The 11,522-nt window shown below is 32.4% G+C and overlaps 1 protein-coding gene across 1 annotated transcript; it reads right to left on the bottom strand.

The window, feature by feature from the left end:
• Window positions 1-929: 929 nt before the first annotated feature.
• Window positions 930-1,797, bottom strand: LOC111392175 (chaperone protein dnaJ 11, chloroplastic-like). The gene has a single exon (XM_023017443.1). It carries the CDS (start codon window positions 1,671-1,673, stop codon window positions 1,236-1,238), a length of 438 nt encoding a protein of 145 aa, XP_022873211.1. The 5' UTR covers window positions 1,674-1,797; the 3' UTR covers window positions 930-1,235.
• Window positions 1,798-11,522: the final 9,725 nt, after the last annotated feature.

Raw genomic sequence — 11,522 nt, 5'->3', positions numbered from 1 at the left:
TGCTGGTGTTGGTTTTTTATGACGATGGTGATTGTGTTGTGTTGATGGTGGTGGTGGAGACGGCAATGGTGGAATAGGGATGAAGAATGTTTGTGACTAACTATAGGGTTATTTGTGATCAACTACATGGTTGATTTGTGACCAAGTATTGGTAATGTATTGGAATTGAGGGTGGGGTGAACTGTTTGGTGTATGTGACTAACTATTTGATTATTTGGAACCAATTATTTAATTGTGATATAAAAATTTGATAATTTGTGATCAACTATTTCGAAAATCTGTGACCATTAAATAAGTCGTGACCTATAAAAATTGTAATTTGTGACCAATAAATTGTGGTCTATAATATTTTTTATTTGTGACTGAAAAAATAATTTATGGCCAATTAATTTGATAATATGTGATAAATAAATAAGTTATGACCTATAAAATTATGTAACTATGACCATTAATTATATAACTATGACCTTAATATATTTTAATTAATAAATTATATTTAATTATTTAGTTATCACCCTAGATTTGAAAATATAAATTTATTGCAAGAATTTTGAATTGGCTAATACTTTACACCAGAGAAATGAATATTTCCCAAACCAAAATGCAAAATCCCGCTTCTTGACCTGATTTGAGTTGGGCCCGTGAACCTTCTTTCCCATACAGGACAACCATAAGAATTGGTTTTTGTTGGATTTCTTGAGCTTAATATATTATACATTTTCCCCTCACTTGTGGTTGGATCGGCAGGGGCCAGAGGGTGAATTATCGGTAACTAATATCATACAATTGAAGCTATTGAAAACTATCATTTTTTCCTTATTGTTTCTTTTATTTAATTATTTTATGTCAAAAAAAAAGTAAATTTATCATTTTACCCTTTCAAAATTGGCCGAATTTGTTGTCAGACTTATGTTCTTGATCACTAACGGTCATTTGGACCGACGACACCGACCAAGGTCCTTTCGCCGCACAAAATTGAAATTAAAGGTTTGGAAAGAGGAAAAAAAGCACTAGCTTTTATATATATACACACAAAAACAGTAGCGGTGCGAAATAAAAAGTTTTTTGAAAGAACAAAAAATAATGCCTTTTTTCAGCGTCTACGCATTGCTCAAATCTTCAGAATCTCTACACGAAGTAGCTGTAGAATGGACTGTACCCTGTGAGTTAGTTCCTCCAGCCTCCACCATTGCCGCTTCTGTCTACATTTTGAGCTAGTGATCTCACAATTTGAGTTACCAGCACTGGTCAGTTTCCCAATTCCGGCTCCGGCTAGAATACCCCCTCGCCGACACCACCGTCAGCCGTCTACGATGGAAAAGTTCTATATCGTAGTTCGCACGCTTCTCCGGGTCAGAAAGAGTCGCATAAGCCGCATGCACTCTCATAAACTCATCTCCACTGTTGGATGCAACATCCGGATGCAAACATCTGGCTAATTTTCTATACGCAGTTTTGATTTCTCGACACGAAGCACCAATCTGAATCCCCAAAACTTCGTATAGAGACCCCTGTTTTGGATCACAGCCAGTGCTGATCTTCGAACTACAGGTCCTCTGAGAGGTGGCGCAAGTTGCGGAGATACGAAGAGGGCGGCGGAATGAGGCGGTGCACGGCGGTAGAATGGTTGAGCGAATTTTTTGATTTGAAAGAGAAAATGATGTTGAAGCCATGATGAGATCAGTGTCTGTCTGCGGTTGGATTTAACGAATAGTTTCTGAGATGGATGGATTATTTATGGAGGAGCCGCGAACGTGGGTTGATGATTGGACTATTTGATACGCGGTTGAGTCTGTGCAATGCGGTGAACTGTATGGAAAGGATATGGATAAAATGCTGATTGCTGACTCAACAATATCTAAGCATCTACTATGTGAGTTGCTCAATCGTACACGACAGCATCTTTTGTTAAGCTTAAAATATTGACTTATAAGTTAATAAGGGATTCAAAATCGAAAATAATACTTTTCTACGGTTAAAATCAAATTTTAATAGATTTTGATAAAAATTATTGTTAAAAGTCGATAAAGTAGTGAATCTAATAAAATACATGGTTGAAAATGAATTTTCGAAAATCAGAACAATTTTCCTCCAATGCAAGCTCTTCTATCCAATATCGTAACCGTTAAAGCTTAACCTGTGAAAATCGGACAACACTCTATATATGTTGTTGAGAATTGAAACTCTGGCATTGGAGAAAAACCTTCAATAATTTTGAGATCATACTAACTTAATTTTAGTTTTTGAAATATTTCAAGGAAAGTTACATATTTTTTCAGATTTATCGAAATTAATGCAATTCGAATTTATAATCAATCAACTTATGAATCTCGATGAATTCTAGTTAAATTATTGAAATGTATTAGTTCGAAGAAGCCTTGCTGCTTAATTATGAACAATTCTGCAGGTGGTCGGTCGACATACCATGTGCATCACCGTCTTGATCCATGTGACGAGGCTGTTGAGTAAATTCTTTTTATTTTTTACGAAAAAGAACAAAACCCATTGACTATGCTATAATGCTGGAAGTGGAACAATATATTTTTGAATTTCAACTATTTTGTGTAATTAATTTCATTGAAGCCATTGCTTGGATTCCATTTTAATTTCAATACATTTTTAATCTTTTCAACAAAATAATATTACATGTAAAATCAAAATTTTTTCCTTCTTTTTAATCACATTTTTCAAAAAATTACTCTTCCAAAATGTATTTTCTCTTGAAATCTCATTAAAATGAAACTCAAACAAGGGCTTAACTCTATGAACATGGCTTATATATAAAATGTAAAATTTTTTGGATCAATAATCAGACCATGCAAATTAGATATACTTTTTCTTGAATAAAGAAATAGTCGAATTTGTATTACTCGTACTTCATTACTTTTGATCCGCTATTTTTATTCATATTTGCTTCTTAGAGTGAAAGATAAATGAGTTGTGATTGGTGTACGGGTATGGGTTCTGTAAACACCTACCGATACCTCACATTTGGGGGTGGGTGAGTAATTTTTTGACATTATTTATTCATATAAAACCCACAACATTGTGAGACTTTTGTAATTATTCTGTAAAAATTCTTTTGTACACCTATCATTATACAAGATAAATTCCCTTCTGAACCAGTTGTGATTGAATAGGGGATTCCAACTTGACAGCATAATTCATCATGACGTACTCTATATTGTGGTAAATATCACGTCGAATGAAGATGAAATAAATATATAATACATGAATGATTACGTTACTCATCTTCACAATGTTAAAATTTTAAACTATTTGAGTTTTGAGGTGGCATCAAATCTCATTAAACTTCAATGAAGAAATCGATCTATTTAAAGCAGAAATGAATAATCGAATTTCAAGATTTGTGTTGTCAAGAAACACAATCTTATGAAACATGCTAATGGTTCTAAGTCGAATAAAGATGAAAGTTTGGACTACTCCTCTTAATAAATTTAACATTTTAAGATAAAAATTTAAGCCCTTGTTTGAATCCCATTTGTCGATAGTACATTTTTATTCAAACTCATTTTCAATTACATATTCTCTTAATAAAATAATATTACGTGCAAACTTAAAACTTTTTCTTATTTTTCAACCACATTTTCTCCAAAAAATCACTATTTCACAATCTATTTTTATCAAATAATGGGGCTCAAACAAGAGCTAAGTCTTGATACCTCCAATCCTATGAGCTACTAATATTAAATTAATAGTAATCATATGTGTACATAATCATTTACAGATCGATGTACAAATTGATGACATGAGGTATATTAAAATCTAATTTATTTCCTTTTCCCCCTTTTTTTTTTTTTTTTTTTTATCTTTTTCTCTCTTTCAAACTGTTTTCATCTATCAGTGTTCATCAATCTGTAAATAATTATGTATAAGTAATATTACACTTAAATTAAATATAAATTAAAATCAATGTTTTAAAAATCGACCCAATCATTGATCAGGAAAAGGTTAAGAGTCAAGGGTTATATATATATATATATATCTGTCTTTATTTATTAAATTCATTATCCTACAATCAGTTTTGATACTTCAAAAATTAAAATCCAATATGTTAAAATAGTTAGCTTTGTTAAATTAAAATAATTTAAACTTACAGAAAATGATATCTAACATTAATATATTAATTATCAAGTGCAATTTAATTTAAATTTGAAAATTAAATAAATAAAAAGATGAAGCTGGATATTACAATTTAGCTAGTTAGGATTCAAAATCAAATTAGTCCATTATACATACATTTGGAAAATGATTTTGATGAGCATTTTAACAATTTTTTTGTTATGATATTATCCCACATTAGAAGTTTATGAAACCATTGGTTAGAAGTGCATCTATAAAAAGGCATTATCTCACATTGAAAGTTTATGAAATCATTTGAGAGAAGTGTATCCATAAAAAGAACATGTCATTCAATATTTCTCTATGGCCTTTGAATTGTAGTTTGTGAGGCCCATTCATGAAATTAAAAAAATTTTAAACTAAAAATAATATAAAATTCAGGAAACATTTGATTCACCTTTTGTCCTTAATTTTAAATTTTTTTTTTAACATGAAACTGAAATTGAAAATATTGGATCTCATTTAAGGATATTAGTGGATGTCCTTAAATTTGTTGCGCTTTTTTAGAAACAAAAAGAAAAACTCCATTTTGTTAATTTTGATTAATAGCATTTATTCAATTTATTCAACGTGAAATTGAAAAAACATTTGGGTTGACTTTGATTTTTGACTAGCATATATGACCAACATATCCCCACTTCACTCATGTCTATGTGTAGGACTCCTGCAAACTTGAACAAATCTTTGAAGTACTAGCTTTCGATGGTGAGGGAGGTAACTCTTAGCACTCCAACAATGAAGCCAATCAACTTGTATTTGAGTGTGGGATGAATGGAAGACATAAGCTTCCAGTATTTGTACGGGCATGGAGTTATAGAGAGGAAATAATAAGCAAGAATAGTAGAGAGTTCAAAATTGCATTAGTTGTAAATGACATTAAATATGAGTTTTTACTGTGGAAGAGGTGAAGTGACTATCGTTGGATAAAATAGAAGTGACCACATCTTGACGATCGAGGCATCATCCTAATAACATAGGTCCGACATCTAAAAAGGTAGATTGACAAATTGAGTAAGAGCATCTGATGTAGATATATCACATCAATTAATCGTGCAGAGGATCTTGTACGAAAGATCTCTTGAAAGAGGTAAAACTAGGAATATGCCTTAGTGGAATCTAGTTATCTAGAGCTCTTTGCTTCGAAATAAACTATAGCAGATCGTGGCACCTTGCCTCGACCATAAATGTTCGACCTCAGCATGGCGTTTCAGTTGAGGTGATAGCATAACTTCGGCTTTCTCTGTTTGATGGCCTCAGTTAAGTCAGATAAGCACGTTAGGTGAACGTGGACCTAAGATGGTTTGTTAGTTTGCTACAACATGATCAATGATTGGATCCCGCAGGATGAGGCATCAAAATTTAATTTTTACTTTTTCTGTTCCCTATTTTTTTTTTTTTTTCATCTGTCAACTATTTCCTTAATTAATCTTCTGACATTAATTTTTACTAATAGTTTCAATTTGTGATTAAAAGATTGGATGAAGGACGTGTGTTGCTCTTACCAGATGGAATTTTCATCAATGGACTAGGAAAAATCAAGCAACTCTTGATTTTGCTTGATTTTGAAGCTGGTGAGTTGCCTTTACCGTTGTATTTAAATTGTATCGTACAGTAAAAAACCTTGGTGATAGCTTCTTATGACAACAGAAGATATTTTTACAGACTCTGAATCATTTGAGCAGAGATGTTTCTGATGGAAATATAATATTGTGGGATTCAGTATTTGGAAAAATGTTTGATTCTAAAAGGAAATCTCATGCAAGTCCTGATACTAATGACATTTCTCTTTAGGAGCTACATATAGGCTAAAAACCCTCAATGTGGATTTGAACTTTGAATTCAACTTTGAACTTCAGAGTTCAGGACCATGTAATTGCTTCGGTGGAGAGTGAAGGAGTGCACACATCAAAATAGTACAATGAAAGTCTTGACATTCATGTTGGTCAGCCTTATGCAGTCTTCGTCACAAGAAGGAATCATACTATATGGTGGCTTCTTCCCATTTCATCCCTCTGGAACTTGTAGGCTTTAATATTATTTCGCTATTCTGGATTTTTCGAGGTACCTCTCGATCTCATGCCCCCATTTCTACAACTATGTGATTTCAAATATTCCATAGAGCAAGCTCAGTCTCCGAGGTATGGATTTTATGTAAGCAATTAAACCATAAGATCAAAATTTTTAGAATTCATGATTTTTATATTTTTACATATAAATTTAATTGATTAAATCTGTAAAAGAGAAATTAGTAAAAATAAAGAAAATGTTCTATCCCTTTAATTGAATCTTTTTATTTAATGAATTTCATTCACATTTATAGACAGAGAAAGACAGTTTCATAGGCCATAAAAATAAATACCCACTTTCTATCAAAGTGGATAGTTATAAAATTGCGACTTCTTTATAAGCTAATAGGATTCTAGCAATAATAAATCACTTTAATTAAATCATTAATAATATTATTTGGGCCATATTAATTGGTCTTACATTCTCTTAGTTGACCCATATAATATTACATCGTTATGTGATCCATAACATAATCCGAATATGATAAGCTAAAATCCCTCGTACATTGGTCACTTAGCCCCTGTTTGTTTTGGATTAAAATCTCAATTCAAAGTCAGCATTAAATTTTAACCATATATTTCATGGAATTCACAACTTTTCAACAACACATTTCAAATACTTATATCAAATATTTAATTTTAATCCCTACCAAACACCTTTTAATAAATCATCCTTAAGTAAGGACTAATAAGACTCACGGTGGTTGTACACCATCATTCCGGCATAGTTCCTTTCATGTACTACAATACTAGTTCTCACTTAACATGATATGTAATGAGAAGTTCGATAATTACATTCCAACAATGTCTTCAAAAAAATTATTAATGTCAACATTCACATAATCCATTCATGTAACTATACCATTAGTTATGACAGAAATAATATTTTGTCAAAAACAATACATAAACGAGCTCAAAGTGTCAAATATATAAATATCATAAATTACATAATCTCAATGACCATTTCCAAAAATACACATTCTCTTGACATGTTCATTATATGTCTTTGGTGTCAATCCTTTCGTTAGTGAATCTGCAATCATAAGATTGGTGTTATTATACTCAATTGACACTTATGTTTTTGAACTTCTTTAACGACAAAATACTTCAATTTCATGTGTTTAGTACTTTTAGAGTACTTATCTTTATTTGAAAAGAAGAAATGCTGCAGAATTATCACAATAAAGTTTCAGCGGTTAGGCAATGTTATCGACAATTCTAAGCCCTGAAACAATGTCCCGCAGCCAATTTCCTTAAACCGTGGCATCAAAGCATGCCACAAACTCAATTTCCATGGTGGATGTAGCAACGACTTGACTGCTTTTTGCATTTTTCATGATATAGCTCCTCCAGCTACGAGGAATAGATAGCTTAAATGTAGATTTTCTAGTATCCACACATCTAGCAAAGTATAAATATGAATATCCAATGACCTCCAAGTTATCATATATCCTATAAGTGAGCATGTACTCTTTCGTTCCTTGCAATTATCTTAATACTTTATTTGCAACTTTCCAATAATCAAGTCATGGGTTACGTTGATACATGTCCAGCATTCTGATGGTAAAATTGATGTCTAGCCTGATGCAAGTCTGAGCATACATTAAGCTCCCAACAAGAGATGCATAAGAATTAGTTGTCATTTGTTTGCTTTCAAATTCGTTTTTAGGACATTATATGAGATTAAATTGTCTCATTTCTAAATTGGATCGGCACTTGTTGAACATTTTTTCACCTCAAATCTCTCTAAAACTTTATTGATATATGCTTTCTGAAACAACCTTAACAATCCTTATAACCTATCTCGGAATATTTCAATTCCAGTCACATGGATTGTTCAAAATGTCCTTGGAAATTCTTGCTTCCATCGAACCATTTGTATTTATATGATTTCACTCGACTGTCTACGGTTCCATTGTGTGTGCTTGAGACAAAAGTTTTGTATAAATGTAACACTATGCTATTAAGTATTTTGATTTAAGTTCTTTTCTTTTTAAGAGGTGGAATAAAATAACCCGGTTGAGACGTAATGATCATATGTCCGTAATGCATTATATATATCGATCAGCTATATTTTCTTTAAATCCAAAGGAAGTAATGATATCTTTGAACTTAAGATATTGTTGGTCGGAAGCCTGTTTAAGTCCATATATTGATTTCTTTAACTTACACACCATGTGTTCCTTTCCTTCAACTAAAAAATTCGTAGGCTGATCTATATAAACTTCTCCATCTAAGTTTTCATTTAGAATGATAGTTTTTACATTCATTTGATGTAGCTCTAAGTCATAATAAGCTATTAAAACCATTATATTTCTGAGTGCACCTTTCCTGGAGATTGGGAAAAATGTTTCCTTATAATCAGTGTCATCTTGTTGATAAAACCTTTGGCAACAAGTCTAGTTTTATATCATTTGATATTACCATTAGAGTTGCGCTTAGTTTTAAAGACCCATTTGCACCCACCTCTTTTACATGATTCGAGTGGTTTGACGAGATTCCAGACTTCATTGTGCTCCATAGATTTCAACTCATCTTTCACAGCATTTAACCACTTGTCAGAATTAGCACTCTCAATGGCTTGTGAAAATGAAATTGGCTCGTCATCAACAATAACCAAGTTAAATTCAGACTTTTGTAGGTAAACCACATAATCATAAGAAATAGCAGGTCTACATTATCTATGTGACCTTCTTAATGTTACTTCTTTGTGGTTTATTTAGTACAGATTCATTAGTAGCAACTTCATTATGAGATGTTTGATCATTTATTTGTTATTCTTACAAATTGTCATGATGTTCAACAATTTGAGGTACAACAGCATTAGAAGAAGTTGAGGGTAGAGAAACTTGAACTCTAGCTTCTTGTATTTTCACATTTCGTCGTTGCAAATTCACACTAACTTCGTCAATTTCAATGAGCATAGCATTTCTAGTTTTAATGATTCTAATACTATGGTTAGAATGAAAAAATCTACACTCCTTTAATTTTTCTAGATTACCAATAAAAAATCCACCAACTGTTTTTTACTTCAGTTTCTTTTCATGTGAATTATAATTTTGTTGCTTCTATTAGGCAACTCCAAATATGTAGGTTATTTAAACTGGGCTTCCTTCGGTCCACAGTCGAAAGGGAGTCCTTGGAACTACCTTACTATAATTGCTTAACGTAAACCTAACCATTTTCGTTGGAGTACGATTACACCTTTCAGGCACACCATTCTGTTGCGGCGTGCTTGGCATAGTGTAATGAGAAATATGTCATGTCTTTTAATAAATTTAACAAATAGATCAGGGTGTTGCCCATTTTCATCATAGTTTTCCCTAATATTCACTACCTCTATTAGATTTAATTATTTTCACCTTTCTATCTAATTGTCATTCAAATTCATTGACAAAGATCTCTAAAACATTTACGGCTTAAGACTTTTCATGTAGTAGATAGACATAACCATAATGCGAAACATCATTAATAAAGGTGATTGAATACTTTTCTCCATCAAATGATAAAACATCAAAAGAACCACATATATCGGTGTGTATTATCTTGAGAAGCTGTGTACTTCTTGTAACTCTTTTTCTTTGTGTATTTGATTTGTTTACCCTTAATTCAATCCACACAAATTCCAAGATCACTAAAATCCAAGTCAGGAATGATCTCATTTTTTACTAATCTTTTATCCTTTCCTCAAATATGTTACCCAAACGTTTACGCTACAAGTTAACAGATCATTCATTCAATAAACCACGTTTAGTACTAACATTATCATGAAAGGTCAAAAGAGTCTTGGCAAAAAAATTATTGAGTTTTGATTTATATAAGCCATCACAAAAAATAGTAAAATCAATAAGATGATTTTGTTTAAACAAACTTAAACATTCATTTCCACAATTACAAAAATATCCAGCGAAATCAAGTTTCGATAAGGAAATTAAATTGCGAGAAATAAAAGATACATAAAGAGTTTGAAATAAATCTAAACGACGTTCAGTATCTAAAATCAAACGATAGATTCCAATGACTTCGACATAGTTTTGACTCGATTGCCGATGAGAACAAACTTTTTCATTTGGATTTATGATATGGATTGAAAGAAATCACTGTATCGTATTGGTAACATGAGTAGTAAATCATATTTGGCTAGTTGATTGGATCCCCTAAAGTAGATGCTCCACCGCTGTTTTTGCAATTTGTAGGGACATGGTGAAGTACTTCTTTCTATTTGAATTGGGATCGCCCTTATTTTGGTTGAAGTAGCCTTTGTCGTAGTCAGTTTAAACACCTTTTCGATAAACTGATCCAGCTAATGCGAGAGTTTTAGTTCAAGCACCTATTTCCTTTGTACCAGAATTAATACACCAAGTATTATAAGAAACTTCTGCCAAATTAGATTCGAAACATACATAAAAAATAATCTTACATTTAATTTTCAACTTTGCCTTACATTTCAAGCAATAATTTTTGTGGTGCCCGGGTTTGCGATATAAATGACACATATCTATTCCTTATTGTAAATTTGGGTAAAAGACTCATTTATCCTTAGTGATCCTTGCTTAATGCCTTTTCTAGACATTTTCTTATATTTTTTTCTAGCTTCTTGATGACTTACGAGATGAACAGAATGAGTTCCTTGATTCTTAAACCTTGTCTCCTCTTACACAAGCATACTATGCAATTCATTCATATTCCATTTATCTTTTAAAGTATTATGGTTCATGTTGGGGATCCTAGGAGTTCAATCAACCAAAACAATAATCAACAAACAAGATTCAAGGCAAAAACAAGAAAATAAAACAGGAAGAATACAACCCCTTTATTCTGCCGAAAATCTGTCCAGCTTCTTCTTCTTCGTTTCAGCAGCTTCTTTCTTGGATTTATGGGTGTTTTTCCAGGCTCAGGAACAGCCCCATGCTATGCCAATTGCCTTCCAAAGAGAGAGGGGAAAAACCAATGAAGAACCACCACCCTTTTCTATGAAAAACCAAGAGCTCCTACTGCTGGGAATGATAGAGACAGAGAGCTGCCCCCTTTATTTGAAAAATGGTAGAGAGTACAGCAGGAGGAGTAGGAAGGAAGACCATATTGTGTCAACCTCACTCCCATCAAGTCACAATATTGGGTGGGGTTAGGTGAACCATATCCTCACATTCTTCACCTTGGTTCTCCTAACACTCTCTCTTGGTTGCGAATTTGCACATGGAAGAACTGTTCATCATCATCGCCCACCACCTGCAAGAAAAATTAACCAGTGTCAATGTGTAATAAAGATAAGCACAATCTAAATTTACTTGCAGGTAGAATTTTTGTTCCCAT

This window comes from Olea europaea, unplaced genomic scaffold (assembly GCF_002742605.1).
Source record: "Olea europaea var. sylvestris unplaced genomic scaffold, O_europaea_v1 scaffold894, whole genome shotgun sequence".
Taxonomy (NCBI): Eukaryota; Viridiplantae; Streptophyta; class Magnoliopsida; order Lamiales; family Oleaceae; genus Olea; species Olea europaea.
The sequence above is the reverse complement of the archived record's forward strand: the minus strand, read 5'-3'. Positions and strand labels throughout refer to the sequence as shown.

What these genes read in the sequence shown, in the direction of transcription:
- LOC111392175 (XM_023017443.1), bottom strand. Translation starts at nt 1,673, where the DNA reads ATGGCTTCAACATCATTTTCTCTTTCAAATCAAAAAATTCGCTCAACC.